The 18,360-nt window shown below is 55.2% G+C and overlaps 2 protein-coding genes across 2 annotated transcripts; one reads left to right on the top strand and one right to left on the bottom strand.

Moving 5' to 3' along the window:
- Window positions 1-838: 838 nt before the first annotated feature.
- Window positions 839-4,678, top strand: DLX6 (distal-less homeobox 6). The gene is made up of 3 exons (XM_054060700.1): window positions 839-1,320; window positions 2,074-2,267; window positions 3,997-4,678. Exons 1-3 carry the CDS (start codon window positions 960-962, stop codon window positions 4,246-4,248), a joined length of 807 nt encoding a protein of 268 aa, XP_053916675.1. The 5' UTR covers window positions 839-959; the 3' UTR covers window positions 4,249-4,678.
- A 7,692-nt stretch (window positions 4,679-12,370) lies between these two features.
- Window positions 12,371-16,024, bottom strand: DLX5 (distal-less homeobox 5). Its single transcript, XM_009558851.2, has 4 exons — window positions 15,210-16,024; window positions 14,341-14,932; window positions 13,235-13,419; window positions 12,371-13,087 (listed from the first exon to the last, which is right to left on the bottom strand). The coding sequence occupies exons 2-4, from the start codon at window positions 14,693-14,695 to the stop codon at window positions 12,755-12,757; spliced, it is 873 nt and encodes a 290-aa protein (XP_009557146.1). The 5' UTR covers window positions 14,696-14,932; window positions 15,210-16,024; the 3' UTR covers window positions 12,371-12,754.
- Window positions 16,025-18,360: the final 2,336 nt, after the last annotated feature.

Raw genomic sequence — 18,360 nt, 5'->3', positions numbered from 1 at the left:
TTGACAATAAAATAAAATCAACTGGAATTGTAATCTAAAGACAAATTTAGGGCGCAGGCACTTTTTATTTTTTTTTTATCCTTGGGTCGTTTATATCCTAATCAAGCTTTTGCCAAAACCGCCAACCGCACGTAGCCATTTGCATATATTTGAAAGCGATTACGGGAGCTGCTGCTGCTTCTTTGAGCACGGAAAAACGCGGTGCGCGTCGCTTCGCAGCACTGAAAATACCGCGCAAGGAGGGTGGGGGTGTGGAGGGGGTCGTGTAAAGGGGGAGATCCGTGATTTTGGAAAGGGGGATGGGGTAAGGGCTTCCTTTTCCCCCACCGACGCTCGAGGACGCGGACCGCGCAAAAGCGCGCTCCGCGGCCCCGCGCGCCGGTGGGGGAAAAGTGGGGGGGGAAAAAGGGGGGCGGGCACGGCGGGGCGGTGACGTCAGGGGGGTGAGTGACCAATGAGGGAGGCGCTGCCCTCCGGAGACGAACCATTCGACTTGTGCGCGTCCCTGCCCTTCAAGTCGAAGCTCGGGAGCCCCAACTTTCCCGGCTCCCACCACCCCCCCCCCAAAAAAAAAAAACAAAAACCAAAAAACCCACCCCACGCGGAGGAGGAGGAGGAAGGGGGGATGAAGCGAAAGAGCGGCGTAAAAAAGCGGCGGGAGTAGCCCGCCCTCCCCCTCCACACTCCCCGCAACACCGCCCTCCCCTTCCTCCCCTCCCTCAGTGAACGAGGCCCCTCGCACAACGGCTTCTTGGAGAGGAAGGGGGGGGGGAAGGAGGAAAAAAAAAAAGGCGGAAAAGAAAAAAAAAAAAAAAAAAAAAGAAAAGAAATTAAATTAAATCACCGCCGCCTCTCCAGCGGTGCCGCGGCGGGTAAGGGGAGCGGCGGTGCCTGGGCAGAGAGGAGGCAGAGCGCGGGGGGCGAGCCGGGGAGCGCCGCGCTCTCCCTCCCAAACTTTGATGATGACCATGACTACGATGGCTGACGGGCTGGACGCGCAAGACTCCTCCAAATCCGCCTTTATGGAGTTCGGGCAGCAGCAGCCGCCGCCGCCGCAGCCGCCGCCGCCGCCCCACTCGCAGCAGAGCTCGCCGGCCATGGCCGGCGCCCACTACCCGCTGCACTGCCTGCACTCCGCCGCCGGCTCGCACCCGCACCACCAGCACCACCACCACAGCTCGCCCTACTCCGGCACCGCCGGCTCCTACAACCACCGCTCGCTGGCCGCCTACCCCTACGTGAGCCACTCGCAGCACAGCCCTTACCTCCAGTCCTACCACAACAGCAGCGCGGCCAGCCAGACGCGGGCTGACGACGCAGGTGAGCCCGCACCGCTCCCCCGGCTCCCCCCGGCCCCGGGCGCCCCCCGCTCTCCCCCGGGGGGCGCTGGGTGCCGCGGGCCTGCGGCTTCGGTGCCCGGCAGCGGGGCCGCCGCTTCCCCCCCGCCGCGGCACCGGCGCCTCGCCCCGCTCCGCGCTCCTTTGTTACGGCGGGACCGGCTTTAGGCAAAAATTCCTGCTAACACCTGAGGAGTGAAAGTTTCCAGGCGAGCGGGTCGCATTCCGCTCGGGGGCCGCCTGATTTATGTGTATCTTTTTTTGTTTTTTTTTTTTTTTTTTTTTTTCCCAGGGAACCGCTCATTTGTACGTATCCATCCGGAGGGGCACGGCGGGGGGGGGGCGGGGGGAAAGCATTGTTAAAAGTCTCGGACTGGTGATTCACTGACCACCAAACCGGCGACGCTAAGTCAATTAGCCGGGTAAAACCTGGATGGCCCTGGAACCGGGCATCCCTCCGTCCAGCCAGCGCCGCGCTGGATTTTTTGGTTTTAATGCTACGTTTCCCCCCCCTTCCCGAGGAAAGGCAGAGTCCCCACCGCTCTCGGACAGTTGTTTGTCCTCCCGGTAGCTCCCGGGCTGTGTCACGGTGCGCCTTTAAGGAGCCGGAGCCTGTGTGTACGCGATGGGGTTGAACGGGCATCGATGCTGGGGATGCAGGAGCCGTGGCAGCCAAAGCGCCCGCGTTTAAATAGCTAAAGAGGGTGATGTTTCAGCTGTGCTGTTTTGCTTGCAGATCAGCAAAAAACCACAGTGATTGAAAACGGTGAAATCAGATTCAATGGAAAAGGGAAAAAGATTCGGAAGCCTCGAACCATATACTCTAGTCTACAACTCCAGGCTTTAAACCATCGCTTTCAGCAGACTCAGTACCTGGCACTTCCAGAGAGAGCTGAACTGGCAGCTTCATTAGGACTTACCCAGACACAGGTAATTACTGGGAATCCCAGATCACTGAAACCCTGCTCGAGCAATAAAGGCCAAGCACACTACGATGCTCCCTAAACGTTTTGGCCTCCGTATGGGAACGGTACGAAAGGTAACGCACAGGGTGCCCATCTGTCTGTGACAGAGACCGTTCTGCCGCAGAAGGAGCTGAATGTACCCTTCCCGCAGTCTCCCTTTGCTGCCACGCGTAACGTTCTAAAATTGCCTATATTTTCGGACAATTCCAACACCGAGATGCGATTGCCCAGCTGTGAAAAGGAGGACAAAAGAAAGGCAAGGAATCGCTGGGCCTGATGTAGAGCTAAAACCAAGGCAAAGCTGCTTAGCTGCAGCCTATAGGTGGAGGAGAAGCAGGAACACGTTAGGAAATACCTGTAAAATCAATAGTTAATTCACCCTGGATGACTAACGCAAATGCAGCGGTTACCCTTGGGCAAAATGTACAAAAGGTGATAATAGATCTGGAGATCAAAGACAGCCGTGTACAAAATTATAGCAGGTTAAGCCATAGTTAAGTGTGGTTGGAGTAGCTGTGCCATTCTGCTAATTTAAGCTCGAAAGACACGTGAGGCGTTACAGGCTTCCCAGGCTGGGGTTTGCGGAGAAATGCAGGGATAGAAGGATCAATTCGGGTAAAATGTAATCATGTGAATTTATGAGCTTAACAAATAACTTCAGGATTTTATCATTGTCAAAGATAACAGTCGCTTCCAGCCAGCGGTTTTTAAATACTCAGCAAACGTTAATCATGGGAATAGAACTGATGGTTTTACAAATGGGATTTTAGTATCCTTAGCGTGTACGTTGTCTCTTCTTTGCAATCTCGCTTTCTCTCTCGCACGCGTAGATTCAGGGGCCCGATCCAGAGCATGCAGCTGGACAAGCACTCCTGCTTATGCCCTAACATCGCGTTTGCAAAGTTTACAAGGTCAAACACACACGTGGGAGGTTTTTTTTCTTTGTTTGCTTGATTTTTAAGGAATACATGCAAGTGTATGTCTTACATGTATATCATGTATGTAATAATTCTGATCTGCCAGTGTGGGCTCGATCCTTGCACACCTCATCGCCCACAGTGTCACTCCTTGGGAGTTCTGCTGGATTAAGAGCAGGATGAGACCCTAAGAAATTCTAATAACCAATTACTCTCTGATCAAAGAGAATTTTGCTTTCTTTAAGAACAACTTTTAAAATAAAGCCACAATCCTGCTCCCTTCTGCCTCCTCCCCTGTCACATCAGCAAGGACTGCTTGATCATGCATGTTTTCGGATGCGCGGTTTCTTTGTAAGATGCCCTTTGTCTATTGGCTCCTGTTTCCTGGCACAAAATCATATGATTGCCCATCTTCGACAACAGTTTGCCCAAATGATCAAATGACCTTCAAAATTCTGAACGAGGCGTTAAAGTAGGAGAGCTCAGAGCCTGTACTCTGTTTCAGCTGAATCAATATGGCCTGCCCAGGGAATAAAACGTTCCAGGTTAAAGCCTCCATCTCTCTCGACTTCCAGCTCGGCTCTGCCTCTCCTGTTCCCTCCAGTTATATCCAGAGCCCCAGAGGAGCGGTATCTACCTCTCCTTCGCCTCTCCCCGTCCCCAGCTTCACACCCGACCTGCTTGGGCTCTCAAGAGCAAACCCTTGGTCCCAGGATCTTCCCTGCCGTGCCTTGGATGCTGTCGGCAGCCTAATATCTGCTACGTTTTGGTTTACAGGTGAAGATCTGGTTCCAGAACAAACGCTCCAAATTCAAGAAGCTGCTGAAGCAGGGCAGCAACCCCCACGAGAGCGACCCTCTGCCCGGCTCCGCCGCCCTCTCCCCTCGCTCTCCGGCTCTGCCTCCAGTCTGGGACGTTTCAGCTTCTGCCAAGGGAGTCAATATGCCTCCCAACAGCTACATGCCTGGCTATTCTCACTGGTATTCTTCTCCACATCAAGACACAATGCAGAGACCACAAATGATGTGAATTGTCCAAGAGAAATAATCTCCCAAGGACGCCTCGTCTCGACATGGCAAGAAGTTCCCCTGCTTCGTCACGCCGTGCCAGCCAGCAGGCTCTGTGTGAACTTGTAGATGCGGCAAAGAGACAGAGTGGCTTTATTTTTTTTTTTTTTTTTTTTTTTTTTAAGTAACCTCAGCGATTGATCTTGAACAGAAAGACACAATTTTCATTCTGGCGCACAGAAGACACTTCTCTTTAGGATATTTTCCTTTGGACTCCAAGGCACCAGCCTCTTTCTCTGTGGAGTATACGGCAAAACAAACTTTTTACAGACTTTGCCCACAAGAAGAACCTGAATCTACCATGGCAGCCGTTTTTACTTGTTTAATGTCCTAAAGACATTCCATGATGAAAGAGAGACTAATCAAAGCTCCTTCATTTTTATTCGCCGAATCCGGACTGGAGGGGGGGGGGAGGGAATTAAAACTGAGAAGAAGGGATTAAAAAAAAAAAAAAAAGAGAAAGAAAAAAAGAAAAAAAAAGTGAGGGGAAAAATGAGAACTGGTTGACAAATGAAAATATACTCTAAGATTGGAACATTACCACGAAGCAAAACCTGCATGCTTTCTCAAAATGCAATGGGCTGCGGCTCAGAAGAAACCATCATCTCCCGCTAAGTGCACCCGCACCCGCACACACCCGCACAGCCGGACAGACTCCCGGAGACGAGAAGGAAGGATGGAGCGAGGGATCCGCGGCAGGACCCGCCGCCGCGGCCCGGGGCAGGAAGGTTCAGCGCTGCCTGACGGTGGTCTCATCCACCGAGCGAGAGGGACCTTCCCCCCCGAGCAACGTTTCTGTATATATTGTTGAATTTTAGTTGTATATATACTTTGTATGGTTTTGTCTTCTTTCATATATAGAGTAAAAGCCACAAAATGCCCGCCTGGCTCCTCTTTCCCCTCGCCTAAGCCGACCCCTCCTCCCCGCCCTGTCCCCCCGCAGCCCGCACGCACGGACACCGCTGCCGGAGCATCCGTCTGCCGGCAAAGACAGAAAAGAGGGGAGGGTGGTTTGGTTAACTTGTAAAGCAACGGCTAAGACAGGAGATCTCGAGACCGCAAAGATAAGCCTAGAAGAAGGTTCTAATCACCCGGCCGTTTCTGCTGCGATTTCGCTGCTCAGCTGAGCTGAGCTTTCTCGCCGAGGCTAGGCTCAGAGCCCAGCTTTTCTTCCCAAAGGTTGGAGACTCCAAATTATTAAGAAAGGAGGCGCCCTCCTTTGTTTTTTAAGAGCAGACAATGCAAGCTGAGGAATGTTTTGCGGAGCCCTGAGAGGTGCCCAGGCACACAACACGCTGTCCAGCCAGCTCCAGCCTCGCCAACTTGTGGAAAACACAGCAACTACTGCAAATGAAAAGCCCTTTCCTCATCCAAGCTGGGTGCCCCATACTGCGAGAATTAATGGCTAGAGACCTGGGCATCCTTCAAATTATGAACCTTGAAACCACTGAGCCATTTATCAGAAGTCAATAGAGATCCTCAGAGTGCTCCATATAATGACAGCTACATACAGTCGTGCAAAAGGACAGTCACTATAATTAGACACAAAGCAAAGACTACTTACCAATATACCAGTTTTTTGGGGGGTGTTTTTTTGTTTTTTTTTTTTGAGCAACTTCCACGCTCAGTCAGTCTTCAGAGTGGTTTAAAACCGATCAGTCTTGTCATTTTCTACCATTCGTATTGTTACATTAGGAAAAATGTTTTCTTTTCTTTTTTTCCCCTTCCCACTGTGAAACTTTGGGTTCAGAGCTCCCCAGGATCAATTCTGAACAAAGCCTCCAGCTGCAGTGCCATCCAATTTGAAGCAGACATTGGGGACAATTTAAGGTTTTTATCCACAAGAAGGTTTTTTTCCATTCTCTTAAATGCAGCCATAATTAGAGTAATTTTTCATGTAGCCCGCTGATTACAGCGTTTTTACCGTCAAAGATAATTACCTGTAATTTTCTTCCACTTTTAATACTAAAAAGCCATCTTTATTTAGATTCAGGAACAGGAAAGGCGAAACAAAAGAGCAAAATTATTCTGTTATTCATACACAAATTGCAGAGACGTAGGGCCTAAAATTGAAAATTAACCAAAATTATAATGCTGAAAAGAATGGAAGAGGCTTCAGAAGTACAGCTGGTAGTGGGGCTCACTGAATTATTCAAATGACACTGGAGAGAAAGCTACCATACATTTAAACCAACAGCGTTTGTGTGTGTGTGTGTGTGTGAGTGTGTTCATCTTCCAGAACCCCCCGCTCGACACCCTCCGGGCTCACCCCGCAGGAGGACGCCCCGGGGAGCCCGGCCCAGCCAAGCCGAGCCTAGGCAAGCCCAGCCTGGCAGGTCCCGGTCCCCGCGGCCCCCGCCGCCGCTTTAACCCTTTCGCTGCAGCCCCCGAGTGGGGAAGCCGGCGGGCCGTCCCTCCCCCGCTGTCGGGCTCGGGGTGGGGGTAGGGGGGGCGTGAGAGGGGGTGTCCCCGCTTCTCGTGGGCTTTCGTGGGGCTCGTCCTCGCCTGCGCACCTCGTCGGTGCCAGCGTGGGTGTCGGCGCGGAAAGCATCTCGGCGCGTCGTGCCCTCCTCCCCCACCAGTGATTTCTCAGGTAGGCTTAAATAAAGCTCAGGCAACGAGCAAGAAGGCAAACAAATAAATGATGATGATGATAATAATAATTAAAAAAAAAGCCCGATCAACTTAACAGGGTGGGAGAAGGCGCGGGAGGCAAGCCCTCCCGAGAGCGGGGTGGGAGCGAATGGCAGCAGCGCCGGCTCCCACTCGCGCGGCTGCCGCCCCGGGAGACTCTCGTGAAACAGCGTCATCTATGGATGGAGCGGCAGCAGCTCCCCACGGCAGCCGCCAAACCTGCGGTCGCCGGGCTGCCAGCGCCGGCTCCGCCACCGCCCGCGGGCGCCCGCAGCCCCGGGGATGCGCGCGGAGAGGGGCGCTCTGCCGCCGCCCCGCTGCGGGGCCGGGGCGGCACTCGGGGCTTGCACGGTTTCTCCGCCGCCCTCCGAGCACTGTGCAGCCCCTCCGGGAGCCTGGCGCCCCCCGCCAGCACCCCCCCCCTCCGCCCCCGACCTTCCCCCGGGGGAAAAGGGGGCGCGGAGCTGTCGGGTCCGGCCCGGTGAGGGAAATCACCGGCGTCAGTCACCGCGACGCTGAGGGAACGAGCAAAGACAGACCGTGGCTCCTTCGAAGGCGCGGAGCAGCCACAAACCGACCCCAAACCCGAGAGAGCCCCAAAACTTACCCCCTCTGAAAATCTGCTAAGCAAGGATCAGGGTCTAGAAATGTATACTGAACAGAAGCAGTGGAGAATATTTTTCTGAGTCTCAGGGCAGAAGCTCTTTCTCTATATTCTTGGTTGAGTGAGCACATCCAGGTGTGAAATTGTTTGCACACCCCAGCACCTCTTATATTGCCAGCAAAATTAGCTGTTATTACTGTCACTGTTTAGTGATGGTTAGCTTGATAAAAAAAAAACTGCTGTAATCAAGACCTGGCGCATCTTTGCAAATTACAGATAATTGTAAACGTCCAGATTATGATAATAGCATCCTAATCCAGCCTGCAATATAATTATTACAGAGTGTTACATCTGAAACTGTCCAGTAGGGCTAATTCAGCCATTATTTAGACCCTATTTTTGCACTGCAAATGGGTTGCTGAGTTGAAAATGTACGATTGTAATTTCACGGGGCACTCAATGAGTAATGGTATAGGGAGAGAAAAATACAAAAGTGAAATGTGAACAGTAGCGATCAAATCAAACTCTGAAGGACAAAAGACTGTTTGATTCATAGGGAATGAGAAGAGCGGGAATTAAGAAAATAGCAAATCAGTGGTCTGCAGCGTTACGTGTCCAAATCTCAAAGAGTGCGAGCCTGATGTGCAGCCAGGGGCTGATGCTTCGGGCTCACGCCCGCATCAGTCGTCTTCCAGGCTTGGCTCTTCCCGGCAACCTCTCCCAGGTACCCGGAGGATCCCCGGGCTCCCCACCCATCCCCAAAAGCGGACTGGCCCTTATCGTGTGCCGCCTTTCAGGTCATTTTCGGGCAGGAAGCCTCGGGAGCCTCGTAACGGGGCTGGATGCGGGGTGCTAGGTGCGGGATGCGGGATGCGGGGACCGGGCATCCTCCGCGGGAGGTGGCGGAACTCGCGGCCCTTTGCGCTTCCGCGCACTCCCCCGGGACCAGTCGTCAGGGGTCCTTAAGGAAATTATCACAGAACCAACTCAATTGTAATTAATTAACCGAAAGAGCCTGGCTAACAGGACTACCTGCAGCTAGCGAGGTTAACTCATTGGGATAGTTCGCTTTCGACTTCTGATTAGCTTTTATTAACCCTAGACATGAAATACACAAACCTGCCTCATTTATAATGGGCAAATCCCCCCCCCGCGCAGTCGCCGCCCGCCGGCAGGTACGGGCCGGGCCCGGTGCGGGGGCCAGGAGGGGTGCCGGTACCGCTCCTCGCCGGCTTCCCCGGGCTGCAGCCGCTCCTGGCACCCCGCAGCCTTCCTCTGCACGTTTTTTTTCTCCACGGGAATTAAGACAAATAAGGTGAAGAAAGGGAAGGAAATGGTGTTGGATACCGAGAGGTGAAAGCCCTATAAAACGCGTTATATGGTGCATATCGAGGAGGCTGTAAAAATTTCCTGGGATGAAGGGCCAGCTCCGCAGTCAGGCAGACGATGCCGCTGCAGCGCACGGGGCCAGGTCAGAATCTGGCCCGGCGAGGCTCGCTGATCCCTGCTGCAAAGCCCAGGCAGAGGTTTGGGCAACCTCTCCGTGCCTGCCAAAGGGCAGGCAGCCCGGGAGGAGGGCGAGGAGCCATCCCCAGGCTCCTCCGTTCCGAGTACTGAACAGGTCGCAGCTTCTGCCCGAGCTTTTCCCTCACCTAAAGGGGGAAAAAAGGAGACGAGGGCGCCTGGGAGTTTTTCCCGTGGCCCTGTAGGTCGTGTCCGTGGAGGGTGTTTACAAGGACTACCCGGAGCGTGGGTGGGTGTCGGGATTTATCGGGTCTGTATTCCTGGCAGACAAACCATCGCTTGTCCTCCCAAATCGCGTGTAAATAGACGGATCGCCGAACAAAGAGGAGAAACATTTAATTGATGCAACAGATTCTCCCTAAAAGAGAGAGAGAGAGATGGAGGCTTATTTTCAGGGCTATTATCTGAGCTATAAAGCAGGTTATTGCGTTACTGCAGGCAACAGCTCCAATAACTGAAAGCAAGAAGAGGGGCTTCTCCCCACCCCACCCTGACTTCCCTGAAGTAATAGATCGCCTTTCCGTAAGCCACAACCGAACCCCCTAAAGTCTGTCAGTCGCAAAATTGCGTGGTAGCAATCTTTAATTGATGCCACATGTGCGGTGCCCGCTCGGGCCGCGGCGCTGCCTGCGGCGGGGCGGGAGCGCCCGCAGGGGAGCGAATTCACGGGAGAGTCCGAGGGGAGCGAGAGGGCGACAGGAATGTCTGACGAGCGCCTTGACGCGGTGACAGGTTGGAGGAGGTGGATTTCTTTTTCCCTAGGGAGGAGGGGGTGGGAAACCGAGTCGCTCGGTGAGGACGCAGCGGCTCCCCCGGATAGACGCTCTTCCCCGCCGAACGATGCGAAGATGCCCGGGCAGGGAGCAGCGGGGGCTCCTGGAGGCGACAGGGGAAGGTGTTTCCCTGGTGTCCGTAGCTGGGGGTGGCGAGCAGTCACCTGTGTGTGTCCGGGTGTAGATTTTGCGGGTGTGAGCCCCATTCGGGGGCGAGTGCAGCGGGGGTGGATCTAACTGTGGGTGGGAGAGCCCTAGAGGTGCCGGCAGCGTCGGGAGCTCTCGAGGTGGGGCAGCTGGGGCTGCAGGCTGATCTGTGTGTGTCTGTCTGTCTGTGTCAGGCCCTGTGGCTCAGCCTTGGAGCCGCTCGGCACCCACAGGAATGCGGCTCCTCTCGGCTCCCCGAGCTGCCCCGGCTCCACATGGAAGTGGCCGCCAGGAAAAGAGAAGGGAGGGGAAAAAGGAGGGGGGGAAGGTGGAGAAGAAGAAGGGGAAAAAAAAAAAAAAAAGCTCCGAGCCAGCAATGCACTGAGCCCAAACCCAGCGTCAGACAAAGGACAGTTCATCCCATCCCTTTCCCAGGGAGGCAAGGAGGGACGCCCGGACAAGCCAGGCTCCCTCTGGCCGCCGCCGAAGCCCCGAGGGTACCCGGGCGGGGAGAGGCGCCGGGCCGTGCTGGGACGGGGACAGGAGCGTTCCCCCCGGGCTCTCACGCAGGGGCGGGCGGCTGTAGATCTTGAGGGTGCACTGGGGCCGGGGCCACGGCGACGGGAAGCCACACCGATGGGAATTTCCCAACCGGTTCTGGCTACCCTCTCCTAGGAAGGGGTGCCAGGATCTCTCCGACCTGCCCACCACCACCACGAGCTGGGAGAAAGAGAAATTAAACAAGAGGAGGGACTGCCATGGAAACCAACCCGAGCTGACTCGGCTGGCTCGGAGAGGGGAACGCTTGCCAGAGCCCAGGCTGCCCGGCACCCTGCCCGCCAGCATCCCGCCTCCCCGGAGCTGCTCCTGCGCTGTCCCTGCGGGTCACCGAGACCAAACAGACCCGCGGCACCTCCTCAGAGAAAAGGGTGGGTGGACCGACCTGGGAAACAGGCTTCCACCGCTCGTGTCCAAGCGTTTCTGGAAGGGGAAGGGACCTCGGGAAGGGGAGAGTCTCTTACTGCAGGTTGAAAAATAAAAGAATGCTAGAGGGAGACGAGGAAAAGAACCCGAGAAAAAGAAAAGGTTGTTTTTTTTTTTTTTTTTTTAACGGAGTGAAAGTTAGCAGAAGAGACAAAGGCGAGGTTTTCGGCAGCCCCCCGCTCTCCGGCGGCGGCAGCCCCCACCCCCTGTCTCCGGCACCCACGCATCCCTCGCCGGCGTGCAGGGAGCAGCTTTACCGAACAAACTGGTCTATTGTACTGCAAGCCATTTACCAACCCCCAAACCTGTTACAAAACAGCAACCCCGGGCTTCTTTCTTTGGGGAGAAAACACGCACACGCACGCTGACACACGCGCTCACACTAACGCACACGCACAAAACATGGCAGGAACGGAGGGAGAAGAAAGGAGGGGGAGGGCAGCGGGGGGCAAGGCGAGAGACAGGTAAGTGCGCCCCAGGGCAGGAGCCTGCCTTTTCAGGCCTCCTCTCCCGGCCGTGCCAGCGTTCTCCCTGCCATCCTCGGGTGACAGGGGGTATTTTTTTCATCTCGAGGATCCTTCGAGAGACACCTTTGTCACATGCATTGCCGGCGCTTTACCACCCCGCACGGCCGTGAATTCCCAGCGCGGCTCCCCCCGCCCCCGCCGGCCGCGAAGAAGGGGGGCCCCCACGGGAATTGTCGAGGGAGACCCGGGGGTTCTGCTGGGTGAGGGGCCCACGCTCCGTGCCCCCATCTCCCGGTGCACCGGACAGCCCTGGCGATGGCCCCGACAGATTTTTCCTTAAATCATGTAGGTAAAGATAAAAAAAACAAGAAAAAAAAAAAAAAGGAGGAAATACCTCGGCGAAGTCCCTTCTTCAGCCGGAGCCGCCGCAGGCTTTTACCAGGAGCAAGGGGAGCGGGCCCCTCATTTTATCCTTTTCTCATATTTAGTGGCTCCCTTTGACGGAAACGTAATTTGTATAATTAGCCGAGCGCACACGGGCGACTGATGGGCTGTGGAGTGTGCAGCTCTCGACGCTAATTGCTCTCAGGAAAGGATTCAGGGCGGCTTAAGGCGAGAGAGTTGCTTTCTAGCGTTAGAATGGGCAGCTTTTCGCTTCGGCTTAAAGCGCTGTGCATTAAGGCGTACGCGGTCTTGCAAAAGCCCCTTTTGCAACGGGGCCGGAGCATCGCCGCCCCTCCGGGGACCGACAGGGCTCAGATCCTGCCAAGACGCCCGGAATACGGTGGCACAGCACGACATGGCGATCGAATGGGAGCGCCAAGGATCGGGCCCCTCAAAATCCCACCTTCCTCGCTCGTTCTCTGCAAGCAAATTGGTATTATTATTATTATTAATATTATAATTATTGTTATTATTACTATTTCCTCTTACTAATAGAAGAAGGGGTAATTTGGAAACGTTTCTCGTGGTCGAAATAATTTTATTTTATTCAGAATATACAGTTTAATTCCTCTATCTACAATTATTTACAGGGTTAAAATAACATTGAAAAAAAGTCTCTGGAAAAGTTGAGGTCATAGATTTCAAGGCACCATTGATAGTGTCCACAGCTGAGCCAAAAAATGTCCGTATTGTATAAAAAAAGGGTTTTCTTTGAAATGCAATAAGTTACATGCACAAGCTTTACACATTTTAATCTTTTTGTTTGTTTCTTTTCCCTTTTAAAAATTCCCCATATGCATTCCTTTCGTTATTATTCCTTAACAGTAAAACACAGGAGTCCAAGGAACAACAAAAAAAATAATAAAAAATAAAATAATAAGGGTGAGACGCTTAATAAATTGTCCCAGAGGCCAGCGCTAACGGGTGCTGTAGGGAGCCGTGGGGTTGGAGGTGGGAGTTGATGGAGTTGGCAGCGGGGTACCAGGAAGCCGAGCTCTCCAGGTAGCTGGATGCGGGGGACGGGTTGGAGTTTGGAGGGTGAGCGTGTGCGTGGCCGTGGTGGCTGAGGGAGCGGGACGAGCCCTGAGGTTCCCACACCGCAGGAGACTGTGGAGAATTGCAGGCCATAGGGTCGCTGGAGCTGGGGCTGTGCTCCGGGGGCATCTCCCCGTTCTTCATGATCTTCTTGATCTTGGATCTTTTATTCTGAAACCAAATTTTCACCTGGGAGGAGAGGAGAGAGGGAGGGGGAAGGGAAACGGACACCATTAAGGCCAAGCCGGCGCCCCGCGGCTGCGAGGGACGCGCTGCCCTCCGCCCCCCGGCCCCTTCCCGGCCCCTTCTCCGGGGGAACGGAGCCCGGAGCGGTACCTGCGTCTGCGTGAGCCCCAGGGAGGCGGCCAGCTCGGCGCGCTCGGGCAGGGCGAGGTACTGGGTCTTCTGAAACCTCCTCTGCAACGCCGCCAGCTGAAAGCTGGAATAAATAGTCCGGGGTTTGCGCACTTTCTTTGGTTTGCCGTTCACCATCCTCACCTCGGGCTCCGCCACCTCCTTCTCTGCACGGGCGCAAGGGCGGGAGAGAGACACAGACGCAGACATTAGGACGCGGCTCCGCTCCGCGCCGGGCAGCGTCCCGCCCGCGGGCCGGGCAGGGCGGCGGCGCCGGCCCGACGGGCCCTCGCGGCTCCCCCCGGGGCCAAACGGGGTGACCCGGCCCGCAGCCGCCTGCCGCAGCCGCCCCGGGCATCCTCCGCGGGAATAAGGAGGATTCCCGGCGCCCCGCTGAGAAGAAGCTGGCCCGGAGCGGGGACCTCCCCGGGGCACCGACCGCTTCCCCCGCGCCTTGTCCCCGGCCAAGCCCCCGCCGCTCGGCCGGGCTATGGGCTCGCTTTGTAGCCCCCCGCCCCGTCCTCCTTCCTCTTCTTCCTTTTTCCCCTTACAACAACTTACAGAGAAGTAAACGGAAAGCGCTAAAAACGTGTCGCCTTCTGGTAAAAAGCCCTCTCGGCTCCGCAGCCCGGCGGCGCTCCCCCTCCCAGTCTCCTCCCCCTCCCCTCCAGCACTGGGGGGAAGGAAACTTTCTTTGCCACCGCGAACCTGAGTTTGAGACATGCAACAAGGCTCGGCTATTTTCCCCTCTCTTCCCGCGGGGGGAAGGAGGAGGGAGGCAGCGCCGGGGGCCCGGGGGCAGCGGATCGACGTTTCCTTCTCTAAAGCACAGCTTTTAGGATTTGTGTTTTAGTCAGGAAAGCTGGAGCCAGGTTTCTACTTATTTTTTTTTTTTTTAATTTTTTTTTTCCTTTTCCTTTTCACTTTCTTTAATTTTCCTTCCCTCTCTTTTTTTTTAAATTTTATTTTTAAAACTTTTATTTCTCCCCGTGGTTCAGCGAAAGCCGCATTCCCACGGTCCCCGGGGTAGGGAAAGGGGCTCTGCCGGGGGGTCTCTCCCAGCCCCCCCGCTCACCCCCGGCTCTCACCTGGCTGGCTGGAGGAGCTCTGGACGCGGTTGTAAGCCCCGCTGTACTGGTGGTAGGGGCTCGCGTAGCTGTAGTCTGCATAGGCTTTGGCAGGATAGTTCCCAGCAGATCCGTTCATGCCGTGGTACTGATACTGGTAAGGGTTGAGAGCTTTGCCGTAGGAAGCCGAGGTAGGCGAGCAGTAGCCGTGCGGGGCTCCCCCCGCCGGGCTGTAGTAGTCGGAATCCGTAGCCGAGGACTCGGGTAAAGTAGGAGATTCCTGGGACGGGTGGTGCATGGCTGCGGCCGTCTGGAAAGGAGTCTGGAAGTCGCCGGATCTGATGTTGGGGACCCTTCTGTCAAATACTCCTGTCATAGCTCGGAGCCGGCGGCTGGCTGGGGCTGCTGGGCTCTAAGCAGACATGTCTGGGGGAGGAGGCTGCGGCGCTGTGTCTGTCTCCGGCAGACTGCTGGCTGGGGCGCAGCATAGGCTTGGTTAAATCCTTAATTGCGCTCTTACGCACAGCAGGGTGGATCGGGTTCCATTGGCCAGAGCAATCGGGAGCAGCGACACCCTAACTCGTCCAACTAGTTTAGCACAACAAAGCTTTGGCTTTTTTTTTTTTTTTAAAAAAGGGGGGGGGTGAAAAAAAAAAACTCCCATTCAAGCTCTGTTAAAGTGAATACCAACAGCAATCTCCGAGTCGGAGCGTCGCGATCGGGAGGTTTCCCACCCTCCCTCCTCCCGCAGCCGGCGAGGGAGCTCGGCCAGTGCCGCACCTCCATCCCGCACCTCCATCCCGCACCTCCATCCCGCAGCGCCCCGGGCAGAGCAGCAGCCACGCCGCTCGGTCCCTCTTGGCTACGTCGATAGCTTGGGTACAACGCACCGGGTTCTCCTGGTTCCCAACGCGATTTCTCATCTGGTGGCGGTGACCATTAGCGTCCAACTGGGACTGTTTCACTCGGGGAGTTCTCCGTCGTCCGGGACCTCTGCGTCAAAGAAAGTAAATCAGTGACACCCCAAAATCTTCAGTTTTAGTTACACCATTTCCTGCGCCGAAGACCCCAGCACGGAGCCGGGCGGGAGGCTCCGGGCAGGACCTCCTGCCCTGGGGATGCATGGGAGCTGCTAGGGGCACTGATGGCACCACCCACCCCCGTCGGTTTCGCGAAAGGCGACCTGGAGGTGGCATGATGACCACGGGCGGAGAGACCCCGGCCCCGTCCAGGTGCGCCCGTGCCCGCTCGGCCCCACGTGTGGCCGCTCCTCACCGCCCCATGGAGATGCTCAGCATCCAACCTGGTGATTCTATGATCTGGTCCTGCCCCAGCACAGGGTCAGATGCTCATCGCGGGGGGAGCTCACATCACTCTCACGCTTGGGCAGGACCACTGGGGGGCCGCCTTGGGGCTTTTCCCCTTGGACGTCATGGAAGGAGCCCACTTCACGGGTGATAGCCCCTCAGAAGCGTCTGTCGCTGTGCAGGGGTGTCCCCCCAGCAGCACCCCCCCAGCATCACCCTCCTTCCCCAGCACCCGGTTTTCCACGCCCGCCTGCGGACCCAGGTCCCGGGTGATGGGCTCCGCGGCCGGGCCAGGGCGAGCCACGGGCTGGTGATGCCCGTCCCTGGTGACTTTACAGCAGCCTTGCAAAAAATGGATCAGATTTTACTAGACACTAAGGAAAACAAATAGAAGGCTGTTTTCAGTGACCTGGAGTTGTAGGTTTTTCTGAAGTTGTTTACTCTCCAGATTTAGCCTGTTTGCTCACTGAAGATCTCCCAGCCAGCTGGGTAACACTTGTAACACAACCATGCATGTTGTACTTGAACTTATTGTTTGCTTTGGAAATGTCCACAGCTCATATAAAATCACATTAAACAAATCCCTAAGCATTTCATTATATGAATGACTTACTTAAAGCCATTGGAAATACCCCCCCCATTTTTATTTTTTTTTTCTTTTTAGGATAGGAACCGGAGAGGGACGTGTGTTTACGACTTGGGAGGGGGGAAGTCAGTTTATTGAAGCTCCCAATTTGCATCCAGTCGGAAGGGACGGGACGAGGTTTTAAAGAGATGGAGACGGGGAGGTGGTGGTGGTGGGAAAGCCCATTTGTGTCGTAAATTCCAAGGCACTGCACTTCCAACACGTCCGGGCAGGAAGGTGCCATTTGAAGGGAGAAAACCGGCGGGGACCCTGCGCTGGTGTCTCCCCCAGCCCCCGCGGCTCGAATCCGGGTCGGTTTCCAGCAGCAGAGAAAGTTTGCTCTTGTTTTAATCGGAGGCAAAGCAAGGAAATAAAAAAAAAAAGTTTCAGTATTAAAAAGGGGGGACGGAAAGCGGGAAATTCCCCAGATCCCACCGTAAAAACCCCGCGCCGACTTGTTTTTCGAAGGCACCGGCAGCCGCCGCAGCCCATGCGAGGATTCGAGCCTCTGGCACCCCGACCCGCCCGTTCGCGGGTGTCCTACCCCCCGTTCTTCCCAGCCCCAGCCCGAGTTTCTTGACTTCCCGCTGTTTTCTTTCCCCCAGCGGTTTTTTATTTAACACATCCGGTGGGGAGCGAGCGCTTCAGAGGGAGCCGGAGTCTGTTTTCCATTTCACAATCCGGTCATTGTTTACGGGCACATGCCGCCCCCGCTCCTCTGGGCTGCGGGGAGGCTGCGGGGGACACGCCGCGCTCGCCGCCGGGCGCGGGGGGCGCCGCCGTGCCCGTGCCAAGAGCGCCACGGCGCGTCCGAGCGGGGAACTGCACGGCCGCGCTACCTGCGCGCCGCGCCGCCGCCGGGGCCAGACTGAGCGGCGGCGGCGGTCCCGCCAGCGCTGTCCCCGCCCCGGGGCACCGCGGGACCGGCGGCGCGGGGGACGAGGACACCACAACGCGGCAATTGTTCCCGGCCCGCCGAGGCAGCGCCGGGGCCCCCGGAGGGACGGGGCGCTGCGTCCCCGCCGGTGCCCGCCCCGTCCCGGGGCTTTGCGGCTCGACGGCGCTTGGTGTCCGGCCAAAGGAGCGAAGTGTTTGGGATGAAGCCTCTCGGAGTTTTTGGATGAAATCTTGCAATTGTTCAGAGAGAAATCTTTCTGGATAAAATATTCTCGCTCGGGCACCGAGTTTTTGCTGGAAACTCTTATTTCCATGGAAATTGCTGGCAAAGAATGAAAGGAATTTTTTCCCCTTCTTAAAAAAAAAAAAAAAGCCCAACAAACCCAAACAGCTCTCAGCAGTGGAAACATGGATTAACTCTTGTTTTACAGCATCAGAAAATGTTGATTTTCAAACAAATCTCAGCAACGGAGCGCTTTTCTGGTGCATCATCTTAGGCTTGTTTACCTAGGGGAGCATTTTCGGAACGAAGAGGTGAAAGGACTGAAAGTCCTTATGTTCTCACCTGAGGCTGGGCAAAAAAAATAACCCATTACATCTGCTTTAAAGTAAAAATCTTGTCATGTTTAGCATGGGCAAAAGCTAGTGGGAATCCATTGCAGAAGGCCAGTGGACTACTAGAAAGATGTTCACAAAGCAATGATAACAGGGAGAAATGCTGGAAGGATTTTGGAAAAAATAATTGGAAGCAGAGGAGGAGAAAAAACCCAGTCAGAAAACCCACATCTAGGACTTTTTGCTCACATTTCAGTAGCTTTCCACAGAGCCTCTGGCTACAGCTCATTGAGGGAGGGGAAAACAGGCATTTCTCCACCTAGTCATGACATGCTCTGCTTTGGAGAACTCGCATCCCTCCAAAAGAAAAGGAGGTTTCTGCGCTTGTGCAGGTCACCATTTGTGATTGTGGAAGGATGCAGATGTGACCTTGGGATGGAAGCCTGCCTGGTATCTCAAACACTGGGGTAGATGTTGTTTTTGTCCTCCGTCCCAAAGCTTCATTAGGTCTGATCATCTCCCACCCCTGGAAGAGCCTTTTCTCTTCCAGTTGCTTGTGCGTGCCCTGGAAACGCCAGGCCTCTGGTTAACGAAATGAACCTGTCACTTTGGCATTTCTGTGGCTGATGGACTCGCTGCTGGGGTTGGCTGCAGCCT

Source organism: Cuculus canorus, chromosome 2, assembly GCF_017976375.1.
Source record: "Cuculus canorus isolate bCucCan1 chromosome 2, bCucCan1.pri, whole genome shotgun sequence".
In the NCBI taxonomy this organism is placed as follows: Eukaryota; Metazoa; Chordata; class Aves; order Cuculiformes; family Cuculidae; genus Cuculus; species Cuculus canorus.
The sequence above is the reverse complement of the archived record's forward strand: the minus strand, read 5'-3'. Positions and strand labels throughout refer to the sequence as shown.

Excerpts from the sequence above, each read along its gene's own strand:
- DLX6 (XM_054060700.1), top strand. The coding sequence starts at position 960 with ATGATGACCATGACTACGATGGCTGACGGGCTGGACGCGCAAGACTCC. Across the intron at positions 1,321-2,073 it reads GACGCGGGCTGACGACGCAG|ATCAGCAAAAAACCACAGTG; the intron begins GTGAGCCCGCAC and ends TTTTGCTTGCAG. Across the intron at positions 2,268-3,996 it reads TAGGACTTACCCAGACACAG|GTGAAGATCTGGTTCCAGAA; the intron begins GTAATTACTGGG and ends TTTGGTTTACAG.
- DLX5 (XM_009558851.2), bottom strand. The coding sequence starts at position 14,695 with ATGACAGGAGTATTTGACAGAAGGGTCCCCAACATCAGATCCGGCGAC. Across the intron at positions 13,420-14,340 it reads GAGCTCCTCCAGCCAGCCAG|AGAAGGAGGTGGCGGAGCCC; the intron begins GTGAGAGCCGGG and ends GCGCCCGTGCAG. Across the intron at positions 13,088-13,234 it reads TGGGGCTCACGCAGACGCAG|GTGAAAATTTGGTTTCAGAA; the intron begins GTACCGCTCCGG and ends CTCTCCTCCCAG.